Source organism: Mizuhopecten yessoensis, unplaced genomic scaffold (genome assembly GCF_002113885.1).
Source record: "Mizuhopecten yessoensis strain PY_sf001 unplaced genomic scaffold, ASM211388v2 scaffold10479, whole genome shotgun sequence".
Classification (NCBI taxonomy): domain Eukaryota; kingdom Metazoa; phylum Mollusca; class Bivalvia; order Pectinida; family Pectinidae; genus Mizuhopecten; species Mizuhopecten yessoensis.
In genome coordinates this window covers 1,283,209-1,310,886 of record NW_018408567.1, presented here as the reverse complement: position 1 = coordinate 1,310,886, position 27,678 = coordinate 1,283,209, and the positions used below count along the sequence as shown (strand labels likewise).

At 38.0% G+C, this 27,678-nt stretch overlaps 1 protein-coding gene across 5 annotated transcripts in view; it reads right to left on the bottom strand.

Annotated features, from left to right (window-relative positions):
• Window positions 1–27,678, bottom strand: part of LOC110460799 (ATP-binding cassette sub-family A member 2-like) — a 92,132-nt gene that overhangs the window by 26,414 nt on the left and 38,040 nt on the right. For all 5 annotated transcript variants that reach the window (XR_002464061.1, XR_002464060.1, XR_002464062.1 and 2 more), the window contains exons 4-30: window positions 27,036–27,150; window positions 17,845–18,002; window positions 16,909–17,030; window positions 16,053–16,409; window positions 15,193–15,291; window positions 14,550–14,651; window positions 14,287–14,349; window positions 13,574–13,786; window positions 12,905–13,046; window positions 12,387–12,508; window positions 11,192–11,320; window positions 10,488–10,749; window positions 9,836–10,011; window positions 8,935–9,038; window positions 8,484–8,598; window positions 7,585–7,775; window positions 6,803–6,953; window positions 5,656–5,860; window positions 4,904–5,080; window positions 4,246–4,316; window positions 3,853–3,962; window positions 3,427–3,558; window positions 2,815–2,895; window positions 2,158–2,354; window positions 1,696–1,881; window positions 691–999; window positions 50–280 (exon numbers count right to left, since the gene is read on the bottom strand). Coding sequence is in view for 2 of the 5 variants with exons in the window: in XM_021513954.1 (XP_021369629.1) it covers window positions 50–280; window positions 691–999; window positions 1,696–1,881; window positions 2,158–2,354; window positions 2,815–2,895; window positions 3,427–3,558; window positions 3,853–3,962; window positions 4,246–4,316; window positions 4,904–5,080; window positions 5,656–5,860; window positions 6,803–6,953; window positions 7,585–7,775; window positions 8,484–8,598; window positions 8,935–9,038; window positions 9,836–10,011; window positions 10,488–10,749; window positions 11,192–11,320; window positions 12,387–12,508; window positions 12,905–13,046; window positions 13,574–13,786; window positions 14,287–14,349; window positions 14,550–14,651; window positions 15,193–15,291; window positions 16,053–16,409; window positions 16,909–17,030; window positions 17,845–18,002; window positions 27,036–27,150 (4,320 nt within the window). In the remaining 3 variants the exon portion in view is untranslated. The remainder of the gene's footprint in view (window positions 1–49; window positions 281–690; window positions 1,000–1,695; window positions 1,882–2,157; window positions 2,355–2,814; window positions 2,896–3,426; window positions 3,559–3,852; window positions 3,963–4,245; window positions 4,317–4,903; window positions 5,081–5,655; window positions 5,861–6,802; window positions 6,954–7,584; window positions 7,776–8,483; window positions 8,599–8,934; window positions 9,039–9,835; window positions 10,012–10,487; window positions 10,750–11,191; window positions 11,321–12,386; window positions 12,509–12,904; window positions 13,047–13,573; window positions 13,787–14,286; window positions 14,350–14,549; window positions 14,652–15,192; window positions 15,292–16,052; window positions 16,410–16,908; window positions 17,031–17,844; window positions 18,003–27,035; window positions 27,151–27,678) is intronic.

The window sequence follows — 27,678 nt, the reverse complement described above, 5'->3', positions numbered from 1 at the left end:
CCCCCCCTCCCAACATGACCTCCAATCTTTCTCTATCTGCTCTATTTACCATCATCATGTTGCGGTAGATGTAAGTAGCCATTTGCACCAGGCTCCTGTATGTGTCCGATCAGTGATTCATCACTGTCATTTCTGCTAAGACCAGCCAGGTTCCCCATCTCAACCTCATGGTCACGCTCATTGGTTGAACTAGCTTGTGTCGATGGATTTGATTGGTCAGATCCGTTACTGTGATTATCACTGTCTTCTTGGGTGTTGTTGTCTTTGTTTGCATTCTTGGCTGAAGAATGAAAATGGTTAAGTCATAGTAAAGTTTATCTACGAAATTGAATGAATAAGATGTTTTTTTAAATATTCATATCACTGCTCCAAAATGCGTATCAACAATAGACCCAAACCTCTTCTGATTTTTAAGATTACTGGAATTATTTTCAATATCGTGGCTTTGCCTAAATGATCAATTTCATGGATAATTTTTATTTTCTAGAGATTTCAGGTCTAGTGGCCATGGCACAATATGCTACAGTAAGAATGGCTTTCTGTATTTTGCGATTTGTTGTCAAAAAAAATTGCAGAAAATTGTTTCTGGAAGAATATAATCCTGCAAGAATGAAAAAGACCCTTTTACTGACACTTGACCTTTCTGATGGACATGAATCAGAAGAAATCATTTTAGAGATAAAAGCTTACCATCTTCCTCCTGGAAGGCTGCCTCTGTGACCTTAAGGAAGACCTCCTCCAAGTTGGTATCCATGACCCCATAACTGGAAACATGGAGCTGACCTAGACCAGTATCCAGGGCGTTGAACAGTTTCTCAAAGTTCCCTTTCTTGGCCTCCTCAAACGGTAGGATGTAGTGCAGCTCTCGAATGGTTTCTGATTTCAAAAACGCTGTGGATACATGTTTATTAATGAACTCTGTAACCTTTGACTCTTGACATTTGCTGACGAATGACTTTCTGTTGTTTAGGATGTTGTTGTCTCCCGTCTCCGAGAAATCTACAAGCAAACGAAAATATTTCTGCTTTACCAAGATGATTTCGGACTTCCACAGACTCAGCAACTAACTCACTACCACTGTATTACATGACTCATCAGCAAACACCGTAACAACCCATCACACACCTTCACTAACACCAACCAATTACCTCCCATCACACACCTTCACTTACACCACCCAATTAATTACCTCCCATCACACACCTTCACTAACACCACCCAATTACCTGACTCAGCAACTTACTTCTTACCAGCCAATTTAATCACTCAGCTAAAAGCTCTCCATAACCCTATTAAACACAGACACAGTATTGTGTGGTGGGGTCTAGTGCTGGACCCCACAACTCCATACCATAACACTTCCAGCACTAGACCCCACCTCTCCATACCATAACACTTTCAGCACTGGACCCCACCACTCCATACCATAACACTTTCAGCACTAGACCCCACCACTCCATACCATAACACTTTCAGTACTAGACCCCACCACACAATACCATAACACTTTCAGCACTAGACCCCACCCCTCCATACCATACCACTTTCAGTACTAGACCCCACCACACAATACCATAACACTTTCAATGTCCTTCTCTGACCTACCCAGACTTTCAATGTCCTCCTCTGACCTACCCAGACTTTGTATGTCCTCCTCTGACCTACCCAGACTATGAATGTCCTCCTCTGACCTACCCAGACTTTCAATGTCCTCCTCTGTTTCAGACTTGGCCAGGTTGAGGTGGTACCCTTCCCCAAAGGTGTTCTTCAAGAACAGTGAGGATCCACAACATTTGAGTTCTCCATTAGATATGATGGCAATACGGTCACCAAGTATGTCTGCCTCGTCCATGTGATGTGTCGACAGCAGGATTGTTCTTCCTGTAAAACAAAACGATTGCTGAGATAACATTAAAATGAATCAACCACTGGTTCAAAGTGAAGCGCTTAACCCTTTCAAGCAATATTCAAACAAAGTACTATAAATATATTGGCTTATGGCGTTGAATTTTACCTAGCTTAATTTTTTTATTTATTTTCAGATATTTAAATGTGAATGCAGATTTACATTAAAGAGTACTAAGGAAGGTACGCTAGTCTTTTTACTTAACCATTAACCATGTTAAGCTTTGTATATGTGTAAAGCATTTTACTGACCATGTTTATATTTCACCAGTAGATCCCAGATGGCTCGCCTGGCATAGGGGTCTACGCCAGCTGTCGGTTCATCCAGAATGACGGTGTGGGACCCGCCCACAAAGGCAATGCCCACAGACAGCTTCCTCTGCATGCCGCCCGACAGGCAGTCCACACGACAGTGACGCTTCTTGCTAAGGCCTATATCCTCTAACATCCTACGGAAACAATTTTTTTCACTTATATGTCTACAGAAAACCTTGAACAGTGAAACCTGCCTTAATCGAATCTTTTGAACCTTATCAACACAGCTATCATCAATCCATTTATCCCACTATCTAGCCAGTATTTTAGGGACCAAATGCCCCTTTTCTATACATAATTGTCTAAGTTATCCAGCTTTCCCAAAATGCAGTGCATTTTGTGAGAAAGGAGATGGGTTATCAGACATTTTGATGAGAAAGGAGATGGGTTATCAGACATTTTGTTGATGTCACTTTTGAATCCCCTTTGTCACAACATTTAAATCAGAAAGTTTCATCAACACACAATCAATTAGAAACTAACAACTTGGTCCAGCAATGTATTTATTCCATAATTTATATTTCCAATTTCAAGCTGACCATATGAAATCAATGCCGAGACATTTTTTAGCTCAAGGTGCAATACTTAACATACGTTTCCATTTCTGGTTTAATGTCCTCCATCTTCATACCCTTGAGGCGAGCATAGAACCACAGATGTTCCTGTACTGTCAGTCTGTAGACAGAAAACAAACATCATAACTAACAGAGCTCTGTGAAACTTTCATGCCCGAAATCTCTCCGGATCATTAAAGAGATATGAAGATTATCTTTGTAATGTTTCTACAATAATTTTATTCTTATTCACACTACATATACCTCCACAGGTCTAGACACTAATCAATCACTTACAACAATTTTGTTTACGTTTCAGATATAGCAAAAGAATATCTTTGCACCACATTTGGTATACAGAATGCATATAAGTTAATCCTATGAGCCTAAGTTCCTAGAACAGATGTGTTTACTCATTGATAAACTCTCGCAACTTATATTTGATTGTTTCTCTTTCAAAAGGTGTTTTTTTTGCAATGTGCAGCTTTAGATTATCGCAAGTCTTCAAATCTATAGATTGTCACAATTCTTTCAGAAATATTCCAAAGAATTCTACACAAGACACTATTGATTTACAGAATATATTTGGGCACCAATGATAACTTATGTAACCGTCACACGACAATATCTGTTTTACTATAGGAACCCTCACTTGTCAAACAGGACGTTGTGTTGGGGACACATTCCCAGACTCTGGCGGATCAGATCCATGTCAGTGCGGATATCATTGTCGTATATCAGTGCATATCCAGATGTTGGAGGGAACAGCCCAGTCAAGATTGACCTTCAGGAGATAAAAGTGCGTCTTTAAGTAAACCTTCATATTGTCATATATTTACAAAAGGCTTTCAAAGCCCCCTATGACCTGCTTCATTTCATGTATAAAATTAACGTTCATTAATCACAAACTGATCACTTAGACCTTCCTGCCACACTGGTCTAAAAAGTTTCCTATATACGAAAATGTTTTGAACACCTTGGTTGCCAGACTAACAAGGTTCCGTGGAGAAGATGAGATTTCCCTAAGTGACAGAAATACATGATCTGTTAGATATATGAACATGCGCAGCAAACTCACATTGTCGTTGTTTTCCCTGCACCATTATGGCCCAGGAATGATGTTATCTGTCCCTCGTAAAAACTTAGTGTCAAATTTTTTACAGCTAGTTTTTTTCCAGTCTTGTAAATCTGTAAATTCAAAGATATAACTAGAAAACATTTGTAAAACATAAAACACTTGTTAAGTGAAAGAATTGGAGCTAAATGCTGAATTCAACCAAAGTCAGTAAAGCAGAAAATATAGGTCACAGTGACCTACATTTGATGTCGGAGTAGTGCTTCTCAAGAATGTATTCATTATGAATTTTGATGACTTTTTTGGACTTCTAGTATAAAATTGGTGCTTAATGCAAAGTCATAATGCCCCTCCACTTTGTTGTGGGGATATTAAAACCATTTAACAGTTAGTTACCTTTGTGAGATTCTCTATGTGAACACCCTGGGGGAGGTGGGTAGGATCTGCCTCAAACTTTCTAGCATACTCTGCAACACAATTTAAATATGAGAAGCTTGGTAAAGATCATCTTTTTATCTTAATAATAATCAAATATATTTATTCGATTTTCTTCAGAATAACTGAATTACAGTAAAACAGACTATAGGCATTTTTTTTTTAAATTCTTGCTTTCAATGAAATCTTATTTTTGTTCCCTGGCAAGAAATTGGTACACTTGCATTTAAAATTTAAAACAAAGTATGTCTCTAGCGAACCAATTTCTTCTGTTCACTGAGGGTTCTTTATAATATATAATTAATGTGTGTTATGGACTTTTTCTTACAGTAACTATGTCTGCTCAGTGTCCATTCATTAAAGAAACCATTCTCATTCTCTTCTTCAGATTCTCTGTCAAGCCCCATTCCTTGTTCCAATGATGAATTATTTAAATTGGAGAAACTTGAAGCAGAATACTATTTCCAATGTCTAGATTTTACTTTTTAGCTGCAGAAGTGAGTTACTTTGAGAAGTAAATTCATGTCTGACCATGAGAACAGTTTCATGATTACAGGTCCATGCTTACACAAAATTCTAACTTTGTTTACAGTCTATCTAAAGATAACTTATGGCTGACCTGCATCCCTTTGATCCAGTGCACAGGCCTGGTCCTCCAGTAACGAGCTGTAGGCATGGTTACGACGACACATGTCCAGGATGTTGCCACAGTCCATTTCCTGTGCCTTTGTGGCACCTGAACACCAGTACGTCTTGGAGAACAGGAAATACCACGGCCGTGGCAGACCATACGATCCTGGAATGGCAACAAGAAATAGTGCAATTAATCTGGCCTTAACACTTTATAGTTATGAGAGATTTTTTTTTTTTGCACAACCACTGACCTCCAAGCTCTTAAAACACTTAAAGAAATCTCTTTTTGGCAGAAGTTATGACATCTATTGAAAACGTGGCGTGACTAAGAACATTATCACTTAACACTCAGCAATGACAACGCAGATGCAGCGACATCTAAGTGAGAGAATTGAACAGTTTTAAACAAGAACTTGTTGTCAAAATGAAAGCACAGCAGGAATATATAGGATATATTTTTAGACATCATTATATTTTATTCCTTTTATATGTTAACAAATCAAAAGAACAAGATGGCATTTTATGATCCACAAAATTACAAAGTTAACAAAGTGTTTACTGAAATACACTGATCAGCTACCAAACTGTTCCCGTTGGAGTGTAACTCTGAGAGAGCACGACATGCATACAGGGCTTAAAATGCACACAAAACAGACTCTGAGGGGAGACAGTTAAAATGAAGGCTTATTCTTGGAGGGTGTAATTAAAATGGATACTAGGCACATTCCTGTATCTTACCTGGGAACACATTCTCTATGTACCAAGCCAGCAGGGAGTAGAGGAATGAGTCGAGGATCATCATGAGTATGGACGTGAGCAGACTGTACTCGTCATTTTCTACGGGGGACAGATGGATGTTGTCCCACTGTACTCCGACTCCCTCCTCCTCGTAAAACGCGAAGTACTTCCCGCTCAGGCCAAACGCAGTCGTAGAAAACAGAGACTGTAAACAAATATAGTATTTCAATACACAGTGGATTTTGTTTCAAATAGACAGTGTCATGATATAACTGTATTTCTAAATTATTGAATTCTCATAAATTTGGCAACTATACATGCAGTCATAAGACAGACAATAAGGACATGTCCCTATATTGCTACCAAAATAAATACATTTATTTTACCTTGGACAAAAAATTGTCACATGGTGAGCCTCTATGTAACAAAGTCATCTTCTACATTTGATTCAATTTCAAAGGAAGGTTGCAGAAAAAAATAGTTTATATTTCAGATTGATTTTTTTCTCTCTAATCAAGCCATTTCAAAGGACCCCTACAATTATTTTGGGGCGTCAGTGATAAACTACATAATCAATAGATTTTCTAGGTATTTTTCCCACCCTTCTCAGGTGTGTCTCCCGTTTTAGCCGGGAAAGATTAAAAGAATCTTCCCCTACCTTGAGGGTGTGACAGAGAAATCTCCAACCCGGGGGTGATGTTTTATGTTGTCTAACCCTCGAGCCTCGGGTTGGAGATTTCTCTGTCACACCCTCAAGGTAGGGGAAGATTCTATTATTCTTCCACCTCTATGTTTACAACGTTCATGTGATTAGGAAGTGCATAAATACAAATTATTTGAGTTCAAAGAGTTCAGTACTTTGTCGACTGAAATTTTGAATGGTGATGCCATTCTAATGTAATATCTAGCACCATTAAATTGTCATTTTGACAAGCAAATAAATATTTATCAACAAAACACAGTCACAAACAGGAAAACAATTATTTAACATATGCATTCAGAATGTCATTGTCAATTTTTTACAAAAATGAGAAAAATAATCAGTCATTATGTCTGCATGGAGTATATCGGGATTCTACCCTCTGATGTAGAATTTTCATATCGCCTATCAATCACAGGTAGGATTAAAACATGACAGGGTACTGACCACAAGGGACTTGATGACCGCTGAGATCTGGTCACCAGCCACGTCCTCTCTGATGGCTACGTACATGTACGGTACGTAGGTGAGGAAGTACACAATGCCAGCACACGCGGCTGCTACCTTGGCCTTCGAGTAGAACGTGCTCACCAAGAACCTGGTACACACAAGTAATGTTATTATCATCAAAACAACAACAGGTAAAACCTCAATATAATGTTCATCGCTTTATTCGTCACCTCACTTACTGCCAACTTACTGTAAACATACAAATTTTAGGGGTATTCTTATTTTAGCGCTTTTCGTGCTTTATTAATGGCATTAATTTATGATTGGGCTATTGGAGGTTTCTGTGTATAGTTTTTTTTATTGTATATACTGTAAGGACGCTTACTTGTTAAAATTTGATAATACGCTAGAACTTGTGTCCACTTAAATTTGTTTTAATGTCACAGTATTTCAAGGTCCCTTTTTTTCTCTTTTTCTTAAGAATTTTTTTATACATTTCCCCTCATTTTATTGCCAAACCCCTTTATAATGCCAAACTTTTCCCTTAACAAAAGGTGGCAATACAATGAGGTCAAACTTTATTGGTGACCAAGATAATAATTCCTTTTTGCCAGGTGATGAAAATACATATCTTGAAAAATGAATTGAATGCATTTAAAAAAGTACATTTTACAATCCTAATTATTTCAGACATACAGGCCTTGAGAGTGTTTGATATTGAATTTAATTCATTTGTTTACAGGTTGAACACTAAATGGCTTCTAAATTGATTGACTTACGAGAATGCTATGGTGACAATGGCGAACACTTCCAGGGTAGTGAACACAACCCAAGGGTTACTGTGGGCCAGAACGTTGCCGATCTTGAGCATGATGGTCAGCAGGCCCATAGTGATGGTCATCTGTATGAAGGTCATGGTAAACCACGCGCACCAATGGACAGCATTGCTTAGACCCATCATCCTCATCACCTAGGTAACATACATGTCATTACAGTCACATCTAAACCATCATCTAGGTAACACACATGTAATAATTAGTCACATCTAAACCATCACCTAGGTAACAATCACCTAAATAATATGACAATCACATGACCATATTAGTATTAAGGCAAAGCATTGAGTACTTGATCATATAAACTCTATGCAGTGAGAGAGAAAAATAGTTGTGATTTTGAAAGTGAATAATTGTAGCAGTCATGGGATATGAATGGAAAATACTGTGTTACTGGCAAGCTTAGTATTTCCTTTGATGCATAATAAGCCGGGGACTGGCTCATTAGTTAAGCAACATTGAGTGTGGTCAGCGACTGGATGGGTGCCCACCTAGGCAACTCGTTTTGTCAATGTTAACAGTGTTGTAAAAGATAGATATGAATATTTGTCCTGTAGTTTAAGTCACCAGTCTTACTTTCAGCAGTCTAAAATCAGGTAAGAGCAGGAAACTTGATGAAGTATTATTTCTCCTCTCCAACACAGAACTTCCTAGCTGTTCTCGCTACCGTATTAGCCCCTCGGATAGTTCTCAAGGCCTTAGGTCCTCTAGGCACCTAGCATATTCCAGTAATTTCTACTGAGATCAAAATGAAAATAGGCTATGGGTACTATATATATATAGAGGACACACACTTCAGAAATGACTTAGAGACTGAGCAAGTATGAATGATATGGCCTTACCTCCTTCAGCCTTTGCTCTTTTTCATACACAATGCTCTGTACCAGCATGGCGACGGAGTAGACCCAGGAAATGGTCAGACACAGGGGCATCACATGTTCTATCATAAACACAAACCTAAAGGAAAAGACAACCATTCAAGTACACAACCAGGTCTGGTATAGATCAACAAATTTGTTAACTGCTTTCAATTCTTATTTACTGACAATATTTGCTGTCATTGGAATGTTCCAGAATACTGTTCCTAATTATTCTTAACCCTTTCACCCCTATGTAACTTTAGTAGACTCTGCCATGCATTGATATGGATGCGTCCATTATGGTCTACAGTGGTGAAAGGGTTAAGTCATAAATAAACAGACAAAAACATAGAAAATTCTCCATTAGAACAAATACAAATGTATTTACTTGCTTCAAAATATAATTGCATGGAGATCTGTGTAACATACATACTCATCGTATTTATAACAGGAGTGGGGGAACTGTGTTACATAGCTGCCAGGCTCCACGACGTCTCGCCCCACCTGTACGTCAACGATGGCGCGCTCTATGATGTCCTGAAACCAGAAGGTCAAGGTCGGTACAGACAGTGACACCAAAATCTGTTGTAATCTAACTGACTTTGCTTTTTCATTGTGCATGAATAACTAAGTTTGTCTGAATTAATTTTACTTTGTCTTGCTTCTTTGTCCAACTAATTGTACCTCACTTAATTATGATTTTCTGTGAAAACTTCCAGATTTAGAAACTATAAATGTTCTCCAAGTCAATGTCTGTTGTATTAGATGGTGTATGTTGGTTAACTGTATGTATCTCACTTCCTGGACTTCGTCAAATTATAAATTGAAAGACTTGAACACCAACTAGCAATCCCAGGACCCTAAAGCTGTAGTGACAGTAGGTAGAGGATCAACAGAATGAGGAGAGCATTCTGTCCTCCCAGTTATTACAACAAGGTCACCTTCCATGTGATTTAACCCTTTCACCACTGTAGACCATAATGGACTCTTCCAAATTAATGCATGGTAGAGTTCACTCAAGTTACATAGGGGTGAAAGGGTTAGGTAACTACTGACTACTTCATGTCAGTTGATAGGATAGATTAGATAGCAGAAACAATCATCCACCAGAACTCTTCAGGCCACATGTTAACCATACCCCTCGCACCCCCAATGTTAACAGTTAAAACGATTAATGTATTGCAATGTTCGCAACTATATTGTAAGCAATTGTCCAGAAACAACTTCTTTAAGTTCCCAAACTACCCCATAAGTACCACTTAGCAGGGTTTTTTTTTAAAGTACATAACACAAATATAGATGGTACTGCTAGAAACATCACCATGGTAACCTACCTGTATCCAGACAAAGCCAAATTGGTAGTAGGGGTGTTGCCACGGTCCTGGCCCTGGATACCAGTATCGATTCCGTACGTACTTTGTCGTCGGTGTGAAAGTTGCATTCTGTCGTATCTTGTATGTGACATGAGGAGGGAGACCTTCACCCTTCTTAAAGTTCTCAAATATCAAACCTGTGGATAACGGAAAAACAGACATTTCATTAGTGGAGACAAAAATAAAAGTTGTCCTTTGTCAAAGTCATTCTGATAACTTATTGATTTCATATTCTAATTATGTTTTTTTGAGATGTAACAAAAAGTTTCATTGGTTGCCTTAATAACTTTTCACCATATATCATCCTAAATTCTGAAGTTAATTTTATTTTAATTTCATTGTAAGGATTCCCTTATTCAATTGGTGTTTTTATATTGTTCACTTCTATACTTCTGAACAAAATATAAATATGCTAAAAATACAATCTATTAAAAAGGTTTCAATATACCAAACTGAAAGCAGAACTCCGAGTTTAAGGTTAACTTCAATAAAACCACTTATCCATCGGTGTCTGAGTGTGTGTGCCCTCCCTGACAAAATTATGACAACAGTGTGAATGATAGACATGAACAACTATAGACTGTATATATATTTCTAATGAATTATCAATAACCTGCGACTGTAGTGACATTTTCTGAGTACGCCTTGGTGAGGAAGTAATCCACAAGATCTTCTTCCGTGCGAAATCCACGGAACACGTTGAGGTTGATCCCGGCCAGTGTACTGAGCCAGCCACACGCTGCGTTGTCTATGTTGTTAAGCTCGTGGAGAAAGAAGGGAATGTCTGGTACGGAGCTGTTGAGGAACTCCTGGATGCCTTTCACTCCCCGTAACATTGAAAACATGCCCTGGTTGTTCTTCAGTTGTCGATGCATCTACAAGGTATGTATAAGGATTATTTCTGACGCATCGGTTAACAAGGTGCCTAAAAGGGTGTATATTAACCCTTTCACCCCCATGTAACTTTAGTAGATTCTACCATGCATTGATCTGGACGAGTCCATTATGGTCTACAGTGGTGAAAGAGTTAATACCTGAAACATAATTATAATTGTTGGAATCACAAATATCACGTTTCATTTTTTCCGGGTCATTTAGCAGGTATGATTCTGGCATTGCTTCGTGTATCAATTTCTGGTATTACTTTCAAAAGTGATGTTTGTTGTCTAAAATAATTAACATTTCTACTATAAATTCATGGTATTATTTTCAAAAGTAATGTCTAATTAAAAATGATTAACAGTTTTATTGAATTGACGTACTTGATCATTTTTCAAAGATGTTTGTATATGAATTATAGAATCGTGAAAGTGTTACCTCTTTGATGGAGGCCAGGTTGTACGCTGTGGAGTTCTCCATTAGGTATGTCCTCAACTCCCCGGAGATATTAAGCCACTTCCTGGCATACGTGCTGATCTCATCCATTAGAGCAAACGATTCATTGGCCTGGAAAACAACACAACAAAGTCATATACAAACAACATCCAGGAAAACAATCAATACAACACAACCAATTCCCACACCAACACCGCTCAAGGAGACAATATGTTTTCCTGACAATTTACCAATCTACCAATGCTATCCAGGAAATATTCCAACACCATCTGGGGGACAATCTATTTACTGTGGATTCCATTTGTAACAGGAAAGAGAGTAGTGCGCTTCCACCGGGAATCGAACCTGTGACCCCAGGCTTCCTACTCAAATGGTCTACCACTGAGCTAAAGGGAAATTCCCCCCAGCGCGAAGATATAAGCCGACCGTAATCCTATGTACAATTAAAATCTGCCACACACTTATTCATAATTCATCCTTTTTGAGAGAGAACAAATATTATAACACGGATATCGTAATAAACGTATAAGCTATTTGAGTAAGGTTCGGGTTGCCAGAACCAGAACTCCCATGATTGTCAGCCATATGACAATGATGGAAATACCAACACTTACTGAAGAACAAATCATATACCTACACAATTCTTTAGGAGAAAAGATCATCAACCTTTAATTCTATTAAAGACTTAGGCAGCTTCAAATAGTTAAACTGGTTAAATCTGTATTCATCATTTATGAAATAAGGATGGTCTTGGCAATCTGAGGTGGTTTATTGTTCATCTCTGGCAAATAGTTGAAGGTTTACAATAACACAAACAGGTTAGGCGGAATGGCTACAGGTGTATCCACATCAGTTTGGTATTCTACAAATCGTACGTGTCTTCATGGTACACAATATACTATATTTATACCTTTAGGGGACCTCATTGGAAATAAGCCTTCTATGGCTTTAGTGGGCTATCCCAGTGTTAGGCAAAATACGTGAATTATAGATATCAACTTTGTAAATAACCTACTTATATGAAATTGTTTTGTTGTGTATGCCTTTTCCTGAATAGATATTATTATTATTATTAACTCTCAAATCTTCTTTGTCCATTTGAAATTTTGTCATCTGATCATGCCTACAATCAGGTACACTGTACCTAAGAGAGGTGGTGGTAGTCACCAGAACTGACCTTCTTTATGATCTTGTCAGCGGCGGTGTTGTTTGGGGCATACAGGACTTTCGGATTGCTGTAGAGAACATGCACCAGGATTTTCAGGTTGTCTTGTTGTGCCCTTGATATCCCAAGGTCATCTGGTAACATTGGCGACATTGGAAAGTCAATTAGGACTCGTGCATTATTGACACTTATTCAAACATTTTTCCTGTTAGTTAATAGCTTATGTTTTCTTCTTATTCTGGGCTTTTCACAAGAAGCAAGAATCTATCAGCCAAATATAAAAAGAAGGTCTTTCATTTTCAAAAAACTTCCTGGATGTTTTGTAGAATTTATCCGAAACAGTTTGGAATGGACCCTCAAAAACAGTTGGACTTCTCTTGGTTAATTATCATAATGGAATGCACCTAATCTTAAATGCATAGTAATTATTATTGAAAACAAAATGGTGAATGAAATATTTTCCTCCATTGCTTTTCTTCAATAAACATCAACGACAACGGGACAGAAACACTGAGAGCCGAAGGTCTTACCAAGATTCAGGTCTTTAATGTCACTCTCCATACGTTTCTTGGGCACCTCCTTGGGCTGTCTACCACAAAATGTCCTCTGCATTCTATTCCACAGGTGCAGAAATCCGGCAAACTTTGGTGGCTTTTTGGTTTGTTGGTCAACCTTTTTATTGGCAAAATATATCAAGAAATTTGTAATGATGAATTCATGACCAGAGGCCACCAGACCTTAAAAACAGTCATCTGACCTGAGGTTTAATATGATTTTTTTTTTTTTAATTTTTGCTGAGATGTGACAAAGCATTATAATTCATATAAAGCAAATATGGCTTCCCCAGGGGGGAGTGAGTGTCCCTGGAATAAAGAAATTCACAATTTTCGTAAAGTACCTTTTGACATTCTCATCTCATTGATTCAAGCATACATATGGGTCTGAAGAGAAGACTTGAAATTTTAGCCAATTTGACAGGGGCAGAGCCCCTGAACGCCCCTGTGGGTGGCGGGAACCATATAATTTACATGGGTGGCGGGAACCATATAATTTACATGGGTGGCGGGAACCATATAATTTACATTTTTGTTATGTCTTTTTGGCCATTGAAACTTTCTGCAAAATTTTATTGAAATTTGTTGTAAACATAAATTGTAAATGGAGGCACAATGATTGCTTAATATCCTGTTTATCGTTACCTTGTCCTTTTTTTCATTGTCATCATCACTGTCATCATCATCGTCGTCATCATCATCATCCAGAGGCGATGATGTAGTTATGTTGCCTGCTGTAACGTTGACAGAATTAGAGGGGCTGGTCAGGTTTACTCGGCTGCATGAATCTTGTGGAAGGGTCTCAGCAAACACGCTCATCTCGTACAGGCTCTCTTGGAACTGGTAAAATTTCTGGAGCTGGACACAGTAAAGGAAGAATCATGTCAACATGAATTATGCTAAAAACATGCGGGCCACGATCAGTCCATTTTCTCACAGTATGGACAGTTTTCGGCCTTTCTCCTTTTCATGATAACACTGACCCTTTAGAAGTCAAAATCACATATGGATATAGTTTTGTGAAAGAATATGGTTGTGAGGTCAACAGTTTTTGGAAATAGGAAAAGACAATGATATAAAGAAGGGAATTCAATAAATAACAATAAGAAACTATTATGGAACTGATTTTGGACTTCAAGTTTAATCTGTGTTTAACACATCGGCATCAGCAATTATAAGGTTGGATTATAAATCAACATCTCTGTACTCCACTTTGTCTCCAGGTGAATACTCTTACTTTAAAGACTTAGTGTGACTAAAATCATTCAACAATCACTTTATGAAGTAGTTTCCAAATGAGTTTGTGTCAACCTCTGTTAGTATATATATGAAACCAGGGGCATATGATATAGACTCACCTCCTTCATGAATGTCTTGACTTTATTCTCGAGAGATGTCAAATTGACTGCATGCAGTTGTAACTGGAATGTCAAACATATATATTATATACAATTATTGGTCTCAGGACATGAATAAATGTAAATAGTGTTAATATCTACAAGGGGAGATCCTAACCACCCAGCACATCCAGTGAACACCGCTGTGGCAGGTAAATAACAGAATATTTCAGATTTTTTTTTTTCATTTTTAAATTAAATCTGGGTCCTATGATTGTACTTACGGCGTTGATCACCTCCTGGTCACTTATCTCCCTTTTGAGGAGGTTTGACAGGTCCAGCAGCTGTACCTTACTCATGTTACACACTCGGTTCTTGGCATCAGTCTACAGAGAAATACAGGGAAATACAGGGAAATACAATGAAAAACATTAAAAGTCCAGTATTGAAAGATGACTTGCATTATAAAAGTCTATTTGGTAGAGGAAACATTTGCAGCATAAATTAAGAGTTACGACTGTTTTGTTCTGGTTTGTTTTTTCTATTCACACCTTATATTTTTCCATTAATTAAAATACATAAACAAATCTCCCTGAAAAGTAGAACATGTAAACAATAAACCCCTGGAGACCTAAGTACATGTTAAGTCTAAAGTAAATCATGTTATATAACGAACACCAAGAGACCCAACTGATTAGTTCCCTTTTTTTTATATAAAACTTTTCAACAGGGGACCCAAGAAATGAACTTTCTACTGGTATAACTTATTAAAGTGATGTTTATGAGACAGAAAGATGACTTTGCTGTAAGCAAGAATTCATGCTAAGCATGTCCATTGTAAGTGTGTTTAGTGTGTTGTGTAATCTGTAATATCTCCAGGACATATACTTATTTTCTCAAAACATGTGAAGACATCTTAAAACTTACAATGTATGTCTCGTTACTGGTGGTAGCAGGAACAATGACTTTGAGGAACTCATCATTACAGGCTAGCTGGTGTAATGCTGTAGGAGAGAATAGCACCATCTGAAACAGAAAGAGGATAGTACCATCTGTAACAGTAAACACTAAATCTCACAAACCATTCACAGAATAGCACCATCTGAAACAGAAAACACCACCTTCTAATAAGCTATACAGAGAATAGTGCCACCTGAACAGTAAACACTATATCTCACAAATCGTATCAAGAATCATCTCACAAACCATACAGAGATTAGCACCATATGAAAGAGTACATAAAATTGCTGCTTCTGGATCAGTAGACACAATTACTGTACTTTAAAACTAAGAAAGTTGGGACTACATTTATATACAGTACCATGCCAAATCATAGGTAGGAAGAATTTGTTCTCTATACATATGTTCAAGCGTTTCCAAATTTTGTGACAGGATTTTCCTGAAGTAACTGTCAAAATCCAAATTGGCTGTCTAGCAGCCATATTGGGTTTTTTATCAGTCGCAAAATTAAACATGTACAACTAATTGACAAAGGGAAACTTACATATGAAATTTAAGAAAAATGTGTCAAGTACTTTTTCAGATATGTTGAAAACAAAACAGATAGGACTTCTTGACAAAAAGCGATAACATAAATAGTTTAAAGAAGGATAAACAGACCATAGATGAAGGCCACTTTGCCCAACCACCATCAGCAGATAGTGGGCTAAAACAAAATTTAAACTAGTTTTGCAATTATTTGCAATAAGAAAACTGTAAGTATTATTCCTGTAAAACACAAAGATGAATCACATGACAAAAAATACTTTGTAATATTCTAAGCTGACCTTCAGAAACTCAGCAGTCTCTCCTGGAGTAATAGTATTTAAATCTTGGTTGCTGTCGATCAGCCCTAGGTAGGGGACAAGGAACTTCTGCACCAGTGGGTCAGCCAGCAGACCGTCATTCTCGATAACCTTGTAAAACAGGGCTTCCGGGGACTCTGTACTTTGTGAGTGAAGGGCTTCCTCTAGAAGTTCACTCTCATTTAGAAAGGACTGAAAAGGCACTTGCTGGAATTCATTTTGGTGAAAGAGCGGAGGAAGTTGTAAATCCCCCAGGCTTCTTGTGATGTCTCTACGGAGTCTCCGTAAAATGGTGGCATGTGTTGTCTCTGGATCTACTCCAAATAATAACTTGTTTAACTGCAATCAAAGTCTGCGACTTAACAACATACCAAAGAAAATAAACATAGGTATAATTCTACAATTTCATTTATATTTTGACAGATTTATTCTCACATCAAAGTGTGAGGTAAATTGTTATATTGTAATTTCAAATTTTGCAAAAAATGATATACAGCAACACATTGAACATATAGATTGATTCCTTCACAGATTAATATGCTTGCAAATTTGTTGTTCAAAGAACAATCGTACCAATTTAAGCATTTGTAAAAAAGAAGTGTGTCCGAAATTTTGTTACTACAAACATTTACTGCAAATAACATTTATTGAAACCATTCAATGTTCAAACTTAACCTAAGTGATATGACAATTCATGTTACTAAATTTATCAATTTCAATCAATATCTGAAGTATAATATGTAATTGAACACTTGGCCAGAATGTTAGCTAAATGTTAGTTTCATTTTTCAAAAAAGATTTGATCCATTAATATTTGATTGAACTGATTATCTGTTACCTCAGAGATGTGAATAGTGGCGTTCATTATGGTGTTTATATCATCCATTGGCAGAGAAAGGTTGCTGTGAAGGTACTTGGCAAACTTCAGTCTGTTCCCGACCACGGAACTTAGCTGGAAATCTGTTAACATTACAAAGTTAACATTACAAATATATATAGTAGATAGAGGGCAAACTTCTGTCTGTCCCCGACCACGGAACTTAGCTGGAAATCTGTTACAAATATACCCAGCACCATGTTTTAACTGCTTCTAAATACTGAACCCATTTTTTATGGGGAGGAATACATTATGCACAACTGGAAAAAAAACTTGAACTTCTATAACTTTATTAACCAAAAAAGGTGCTTTTTTTCATTTTCGCTTGCAGTGATTGTGATAATGGAGAAACATTATCACAACAACAGTCATGTTTTTTTTTCACAATTTCTTCCAGTGTGATAAACAGTATCTATAATTGTGGTGACATAATAACACTACCTAACTAGAAAATATGTATGAAACTGACATATACCTTCACTACTGCTTTGACGGAAATGGGGCAAAATGCAAAGTCTAATCAGTCTAATCAAAGTCAGTGAATCAGACAGTATAAGTCACAGTGACCTACATTTGTTATATTGGTATATTATTCCACAAGATGTTTTTACATGTGAAGTTTGAAGGCTGTTGGACATCTAGTATTCGAGTAACGGAATTAAATGAAAAGTCTAACCAAGATATATCGCGTGGACAAAAGGACAGCAGAGGGAAAAGGCAAACACTTTTAATTCATAAGTTCTCTACTATGTGGCCAATAAATTGTTAAAAACTTATTTGAATGCAGAAAGTTCTATTCAATCATCTCTGTGAATGGCAGATTTAGTGGCTTTGTCCACCGCGATATCATTTGAACAGATGCGTATGATTTGTGGGTAGACTTAGTGGCTTGCTCACCATGGCCATGTTTGAACAGCTCGTGCAGTGTAGCAGGGTCATCAATGATACTTTTGTAGATGTACGGTAAGTCATCCATCTCCGAGGGCGTGTAACCGGGGTTGAAGAAATGGTGGTTCTTAGCAACTGACTGCAGCTGGTTCAGGAACTGGGTGGTACTATGAAACAAACAAGACATATAAATGTGTGTTTCTATGTTACATCAAGTCTAAAGCACCCCTTACCCATGCACCTCCATCAAATCATCTCTCCTACTTTTGAAAAAAACCCAAAAAAACAACAACAACAAGAGGCCTAGAAGGCCGGTTATTATTGCTTACNGGGGGGGGGGGGGGGGGGGGCAGTCCTTTATATAACTATTGATTTACTGGTCACACCAGTAATTTAAAGCAAATTAGCTAGGCTGAAACATAATCTATTGGTGAGAAGGAATAAGCTTTTAAAGACTAAAATGCCCAATTGCCCCCATTTGGGTCTTGTCCCTCAGCCTCAAGAGGATCTGCACTATTCCTTTGGTTGAGATCTGTATATGGTTAATGGGACCCTGGGACAAACAGTATTTGGCCTAGGTTATTACTCTGGGATTAAGTCCCCAGGAGTGGGACCAGAACCTGGAGGTAACCCTGGTACATAGGTATAACATGATTGTGTTCATCTCTCCAAGTCCTGCAAACATGCAGTTATACATTTATAGGGTAGGATTTCAACTGTTATATTACCAAGGGACAAAGTCCAAAGAAGCAGGGCCAATACCCATAGCATGAGCAAATTTATTTCTTCATGTCTAGCAACAGGAGGCACGGTAGGATGCCGGGCTTGTGACCGAAAGGTTGCGGGTTCGAGTCACGGCACAGCACTGTGTTGTATCTTTGAGCAAGATACTTTACTCTGGTTGTTCCAGTCTACTTAGCTGTAAATGAGTATGTGGTTGGACAGTGCTAGAATTGTAGAATGCTAGCTGTAAGCGCTGAAATGGCAGCTTCGGCTGTATGCTCCCCAGGGAGTTAAGAAAAGCCCTATAATTATAACCACAGATGATAATTTGTGAACCGTTTTGAGACAACCTACAAACTAGGTTGTGATAAAGAGGTATATAAGAACCTTGAAGTATTATTATTATTATTAATTATTATAACAGATAGCAAATTGGTTATATGTTTGGGATCTAAACTATTTCTCTAATACAACCTATGAACCGAGTCCCTAGGGGCAGGGCTAGTTCCCAATCCAATCCAGGTAGCATGATTATGTTTGTTTCTTCCTGTCCAGCAAATGTTTCCATGATATGAACCTTGAAGTGCTTGAGCTAGGCCATATACTTTTCTATTTCCCTTAATGGGCATGGACTCTCTACCCCCATGAAGGACCATGTCCTCTTTTTATACAACATATTTTGAGTTTCCTGGCCCAAAGATGCCCCAGGGGCCACAGCCTCCAGATATACAGCATTGAGCCCCTATGGTTCTAGGATGCTCCAGTTTAATTTTCTTCAAGCACACAGAAGGAGAAGGATTCAAAAGACTTACTTTATATCCCTCATTGGGTACCACACCTCTAGTTCTAGAGCGGGTGGCATATCCATTATGTATACAATACTGAGTCCCTTGGCCCAAAGATATACCCGGGGAAAAATTGACAAAATCTCTTCATATGTACTAAAGGAAAATGATTTTAAATAATTACCTCTATTTCCTTCATAGTGCGTGACCCTTTGGGGATGCTCTTTTGCAAACTTGGATGAAATGTCGTTATTCACATGGAAGGAAAAGGATTGCAAAGATTTACCCACATTTCCCTTATTGAATTGCATCCCTCTGCCCCCACACCTTCCATTTAAACAAAATTTAATTTGAGTCCTGTCTTCAGACCAAACTCAGTCAAAATCCTAACAGCTGTTCTGGACTAGAAGCATATAAAAGGAAAAGTTGACAAAAAGGGAAAACAGACAGATGACCAACTATGTGCCACAACATAAACAGGATATGTAAAAGTATGGTCAACTTGCAATAATGATGTTTCCAACCAAATACATGTATATTAAACCAAAATCACCAATTTCCTCCATTGGGCCCATGCCCTTCTGGCCCTTAGGGCTTACACCAATTTGGTTTATATAGTCTGCAATCTGTGCAGCTATTTGGGAGGAGTAGGATTTCAGAACAAAACCTGACGAGGGACGCCGGAAAATCAATAATTATTGTATATGTATATCTAAAGCACATAGCAATATTTCCAAGGCCATTTCCTATGAAAAGCAATCTCAAGATAGCATATTTGTAATAAATGTCCTGTATGTATGTGTATACATTTCCAGTCTGCAAACTACACACTACTTTCAATGTAATAAACCTACAAACACATCCCCTGATTCACAAAGGGATGTATGCAATTGACATTTAGGTCAAATTCCCTTTCCGAAAGGAAATATTCTGGGTCATGCAACAATCCGATAAAGAATTGAACATTATGTATAGACAGGACGACAAATGAACAATGAGTTCCCATTTATGTTTCACACAATGTAGACAGGACACTACAAAAATATAAGTACATTGTATATATATCAGATTTTTCTGTCAGTGTTGGTCAACATTACACTAATTAACTTATAGATCAAGTCTTTTAATATCTCTCATGTCATGTATATATAAGTATTGTACTGAAATATAAACATGAAATTTGTGATAAATTATGGGTTACTTTTTAACATTTTAAATATTTTCATGAATTTTTGTGCTTTCAAATCTTACCACAATCTTAACAGTACTAGATCTAGTTATATTTTACAAAATATGTGTTAAATACATAATTTTCTCTCAATTTGATTCTGTTAAATTTTAAGCAAATAAGTCCAGTCTTTTAACTTTATAAGTACTGTATGTGACAAAATTGATATTTATATCTCTCTTAAACTACTGTGATGTGCGCATTAAGCAGCCCTCGCTGGTAGGTGGCTCCCCAACCCTTGGAAACTTGATGCACCGCGTACATAATGAACTATAATTATATATGCTCATGTGATATTTGTTTTATTTCATGTATTGTGTTTGTCTTATCTTGTATCACATTTACTGTTATTTATATTTATCATGTTTGTCGAAATACAAGCTCCTGAGAGCTTACGTTAAATTGTACACCCTACTCGACGTTAAATAAAGCTTCTTGTATCTTATATCATATCAATAAACATTCACAAATTACAGTACCAATAATATGCCCCCTAAGTTACACTGAGAAAACACTGCGGGAAATGGCCACACCAAAACATTTCAATAATTTATTTATCCTCGGAGCATATCTTTATAAATAGATTTCTGATCACTAAGTCATGGTTAATAGAGAAATATTCAATGAAGCATGAATTTTATAACAAGAGTACCGCGGGGCGGAACAATATACACCCGTTGAATGCCATATAGTGTTATATACTTTTTTACATTGAAATAAGATCTGCATCATTCTGAGAGTGGTTAGCTGACTCGGATAAAAAAGTGTAGGAGAAAGTCTACGGACAAAAAAATCAAATACTGAAATGAACAAAGGGCAATACCAAGTATCAAAGAGATCTGTTGAAAAATGTAGGAGAAGATTGCTTGACAAAAATCAAATACTGAAATAAACGAAGGGCAAAAATTTGCAAAAATTGGCTAATCAAAATTCTGTTAAGGGAGACACAACTTCATATCATGATTATAATGTATACCAAGTTTCAAAGAGATCCGTTGAAAAATGTAGGAGAAGATCTCCAGACAAAAAATCAAATAATGAAATGAACAAAGGGCAAAAACTTTTGCAAAAATTGTTGAATCAAAATTCTTTTAAGGGAGACACAACTTCATATCATGATTATGATGTATACCAAGTTTCAAAGAGATCCGTTGAAAATTGTAGGAGGGAATTGCCGGACAAAAATCAAATACTGAAAAAAACAAAGGGCAATAACTTTTGCAAAAAGTTGTTGAATCAAAATTCTGTTAAGGGAGACACAATTCCATATCATGATTATGATGTATACCAAGTTTCAAAGAGATCTGTTGAAAAATGTAGGAGTAGATTGCCAGACAAAAATCAAATACTGAAAAAAACAAAGGGCAATAACTTTTGCAAAAATTGTTGAATCAAAATTCTTTTAAGGGAGACACAACTTCATATCATGATTATAATGTAAACTAAGTTTCAAAGAGATCGGTCAAAAAATGTAGGAGAAGATTGCCAGACAAACAAAAGTTTACGCTGACGGACGGACAAACCCATACCATAATACTCCCGTCAAATTTGACAGGCGTATAAAAATGAAAGATCACTGAACCCTAAATTTCATGTCTAAGCAACATTTCAGTGCTGTTAACTATATATATATACAGGGAGACAGACTGTTGACCCAGTCACATGTATTCAGCTAGCAATAAGATTCAATCATCCAGAACTTTTCTTATAAACTTTTGGAAAAATGCACGTTGATCAATCCCCAATCCATTATCATTGTATTTTCGTCAAAGTTTTACTGCAATGTTCCCAATGAAACAACTGATGGTCTGTGTATTTACAAAATGAAAACAGAATTTGTTCATAGTATGGAAACGATATAATTTCACCAAAGCTTGTTTGACAGAATTATTTTTGAACAGGAACCTGCCTGACAGACTGTTTACATTATTAATCACTGTACCATATACAGCTAAATCAAAGAGTAGGAGAGCATGTAAAAACATGTACGATGTGAAGGTCCTGTGATGTACATAGCATTACACTGACTTAACCTGGAGCTGTTTATCAGCACGTCTAGACAGGGTTATAGTGTACATAACACTGAAGTCTGGGGTCTATACGGAGAGCAGACTTGGTCATTAACAGACAGATTATGATACACTCACAGCTAGCTGGGCCATGACAGTTTATCAACAGACTTGGAACCTTAAGGGGCCATACCAGATCAATAACAGGCTAAACCACTGCAAGGCCATATCAGGTGAACAACAGGCTAGGACTGTTACAGTGCCATATCAGGTCAACAACAGGCTAGGACCGTTACAGGGCCATACCAGGTCAATAACAGGCTAAACCGCTACAGGACCATATCAGGTTAACAACAGGCTAGAACCGTTACAGGGCCATACCAGGTTAATAACAGGCTAAACCATTACAGGGCCATACCAGGTCAATAACAGGCTAGAACCGTTACAGTGCCATACAAGGTCAATAACAGGCTAGGACCATTACAGGGCCATACCAGGTCAATAACAGGCTAAACTGCTACAGGGCCATATCAGGTCAACAACAGGCTAGAACCATTACAGGGCCATACCAGGTCAATAACAGGCTAAACCATTACAGGGCCATACCAGGTCAATAACAGGCTATAACCGTTACAGGGCCATACCATGTCAATAACAGGCTAGGACCGTTACAGGGCCATATCAGGTCAATAACAGGATAGGACCGTTACAGGGCCATACCAGGTCAATAACAGCAAGGCTAAACTGCTACAGGACCATATCAGGTCAATAACAGGCTAGAACCGTTACAGGGCAATACCAGGTCAATAACAGGCTAAACTGCTACAGGGCCATATCAGGTCAATAACAGGATAGAACCATTACAGGGCCACACCAGGTCAACAACAGGCTAGACCCGTTACAGGGCCATACCAGGTCAATAACAGGCTAAACTGCTACAGGACCATATGAGGTCAATAACAGGCTAGAACCGTTACATGGCCATACCAGGTCAATAACAGGCTATACTGCTACAGGGCCATATCAGGTCAATAACAGGCTAGAACCGTTACATGGCCATAACAGGTCAATAACAGGCTATACTGCTACAGGGCCATATCAGGTCAATAACAGGATAGAACCATTACAGGGCCATACCAGGTCAATAACAGGCTAAGACTGCTACAGGGCCATATCAGGTCAATAACAGGCTATGACTGCTACAGGGCCATATCAGGTCAATAACAGGATAGAACCGTTACAGGGCCATATCAGGTCAATAACAGGCTAAACCGCTACAGGACCATAACAGGCTTAGACCATTACAGGGCCATACCAGGATAATGGACCATTACAGGACCATACCAGGTCAATAACAGGCTTGGTCCCTTACAAGGCGAAATAAGGATATTGACAGACTTGAACCATTACAGAGCCATACAAAGGATACTAACAGACTAGGTCCCTTACAAGGCGAAATAAGGATATTGACAGACTTGAACCATTACAGGGCCATACAAAGGATACTAACAGACTAGGACACCCACAATGTCATACTAGCATATTAATAGGCTTGGGCCCTTTCAGGGCCATACCAGGACCTTAATAGAATGTCTACGACACTTGCAGGGCCATAACAGGATATTAACAGACTTGGGCCCTTATAGGGCCATACCAGGACCTTAATAAAGTGATAAGGACACTTGCGGAACCATATCAGGATATTCCATTCAGACAAGGACATGCACTCTCTGGGCCAAACTCACAGGTCTAGACTGTAACAACACATAGAGCTGAAGTCACACAAAATAGTTTTATTACCTATCCAGATGGCAAAGTATTTACAAATCAATAATTGACCATGCACTGGTATTTTCTCAAGAATAATTTTGTGTCCATCAATAGTCAAAGAAAACTACAAAATTCCGACCAATCAATAATTTAGAATGACATACGGGTTGTATGGAGTTCATTCATCCTATAGAAGATATAGAAATACTCTATACTAGGAGATGATCATCAAGCAAAACATTCATCTATTCAGGTAAAATCCATATTGGCCAATAGTTAATTTCATCCCTCACAGTGGAAATACTACATGTAACGTAATTTTATATATATAGCTGTGTACACTATCTATATACATCTTTGTGAATTCACCAACCAGAAGATGAACTTTAAGGATTCCTGGCCCACTGCAGGCAAAACGAGAGTTCCACTGTGGTTTTTTATACATACAGTAACCCCCCTAATGTTGTTTAGGATATATAGTAGTGAACAGTAACAAGGCTGGGCCAGACCAGGGGTCTCAGTGGGTTAGGGTGACAGTATAATGGTCAGTCGGTAAGGGTGTCAGTATAATGGTCAGTCTGTTAGGGTGACAGTATAATGGTCAGTCGGTTAGGGTGACAGTATAATGGTCAGTCAGTTAGGGTGACAGTATAACGGTCAGTTGGTTAGGGTGACAGTGTAACGGTCAGTTGGTTAGGGTGACAGTATAATGGTCAGTCGGTTAGGGTGACAGTATAATGGTCAGTCGGTTAGGGTGACAGTATAACGGTCAGTCGGTTAGGGTGACAGTATAACGGTCAGTCGGTTAGGGTGACAGTATAACGGTCAGTCGGTTAGGGTGACAGTATAACGGTCAGTCGGTTAGGGTGACAGTATAACGGTCAGTCGGTTAGGGTGACAGTATAACGGTCAGTCGGTTAGGGTGACAGTATAACGGTCAGTCGGTTAGGGTGACAGTATAACGGTCAGTCGGTTAGGGTGACAGTATAACGGTCAGTCGGTTAGGGTGACAGTATAACGGTCAGTCGGTTAGGGTGACAGTATAACGGTCAGTCGGTTAGGGTGACAGTATAACGGTCAGTCGGTTAGGGTGACAGTATAATGGTCAGTCGGTTAGGGTGACAGTATAACGGTCAGTCGGTTAGGGTGACAGTATAACGGTCAGTCGGTTAGGGTGACAGTATAACGGTCAGTCGGTTAGGGTGACAGTATAACGGTCAGTCGGTTAGGGTGACAGTATAATGGTCAGTCGGTTAGGGTGACAGTATAACGGTCAGTCGGTTAGGGTGACAGTATAACGGTCAGTTGGTTAGGGTGACAGTATAATGGTAAGTCGGTTAGGGTGACAGTATAACGGTCAGTCGGTTAGGGTGACAGTATGATGGTCCGAGTCATGGGTTCAAACCCTCGTCTGGCCATGTTGTATTTATACACTCTGAACACTGTTGCTGGTTTGAATCGCCTCTAACTTTTCATATAAGTGCATGCAGGGTAAGTTTTTCTTTTCAAAAATGATTTATCAAAACTTATATGAGTCATGCCGGAAAAATCAGGTTCTAATGCAATGTTACAATGTTTGGCAGTGGTACAGGATCCTTTTACTGTGGTCTTAGCTATTCCTGGTGTACAATATTTCCAACAGACACCCTGTTTCACTGCGTGCATGGCAAACAAAATTATTTTTGAAAACTCTTAAAAAAATCAGGGGAAAACAGAAGAATTCTGTATCATCACATTTCTACAGTTAAATCATTTTTTTAGTAATTTCATTTTTCAAAGGCTACAATCAATCTCCCCAAAAAATCCATTATGGTGGCAAGCTTATCGTTCGAGATTTTTTTTTACAAAATGATCCTTTATGAGATGGATCATCATCTATACAGATACTTCAACTACTATATTTATACCAGAGCAGGCAGGATATCAAATGAAAATATAATCTAAATAATATCATTTCCATAAACCTGGAACATGAAAATTCAATCACTGTTGTAGACACCTTATTACACAAGTCTGGCTCAGCTCCTCAGGACTAGCTCCAGAGACGGCTAACGAGCACCTACGGCACTAGTTACTGCCTAAAACCCCCACTCTTGTTTTCTTACAATATCATTCCAAGCTACTTTTATGGCTTTTCATACAGAACAGATTTCAACAGGCTCATAAAGAAGAAAAGTACCAAAAAAATATAAAAGTTAATCATCTTTTACGTTATTTATTTTCATTTTTTTTCCCCCTCCAATCTCAATACAGTACAAGTCATTAATTTCTCTACAGTTTTAGATTATACTTTCCTGTTTGCTTGAAATATACAAAGGACAGTTGTACCGTTGTTCTAAATGATCTAATGCCTAGAGCCAAACAAAGTAGCAACAGACATCATTGATACTTTGATACTTATTACACCTTACAAAGGATTAAACTTTTAACCACCCTCATTAGGAGTAGGTGCTCTAGCAATCTGGCCAACAAAATGGACATCATCAAGGATTGTGGTCTAGCAAGCCTAAAAAAATAAAGCGGCTGAAATATGGACAACCGTCAAAAATAAATCTGACCATCTTTTCAGCTTTCTGTTTGTAATAAAACTTTTGAAATTTTGTGTGATATTTATAATTTTTTATAACTTGAATTGCTAATTCAAATTTCCAGAAGAAAATGAAATGTGCTGACATCTGTACATACTTTGCATGATGAAACTCGCGGAAGCCATTCTTGTCTTTGGACTGTCCTCCGTCACAAAACATCTGCATAATTGGCACAACACCAGACGATGGTAACGGTTCTGCATAATAGTTTCCTGAAATGTGTCAACAAAACAACCCGATAAGGAGGAACTCAAAAACAAAGCAGGTTTTATGACAAGTGCGGGAGCAACTACTAGAGCAATTAGTTAACAACAAATGATGTTAAATCTAGGCCCATGGTAGTAAAGGTCAATGCTGTCACAAGGATCATTTTTCTTTTCCGATACCACAGCTTTTCTTTACAATCTGTGAATTGTTTATGACCATAATCAGCTTGAATTCAATTTTTGCAATTGTTAATATTTGTATATCCAAAATGCGATAATCCTCCCAACATTTTTGCATATACCCAAAATTGAAATCTTTACGCTTTAAATGCGGTGCTTAAAAGTTGGAAGTTCTACGAACACAACATCCTTGTGTGCTAGTGTAATGTCAAATCATACATCCATTGTGACAATCGCTTTGCTAGTGTAACGACATTAAATGTTTCTGCCTGTATCTCCTCACAACAGTATTGAAGAAGGAAGAAACCAGGTTTTACATAGTGTTACACTTTGCATTCTGTCTAAGGCTGGATG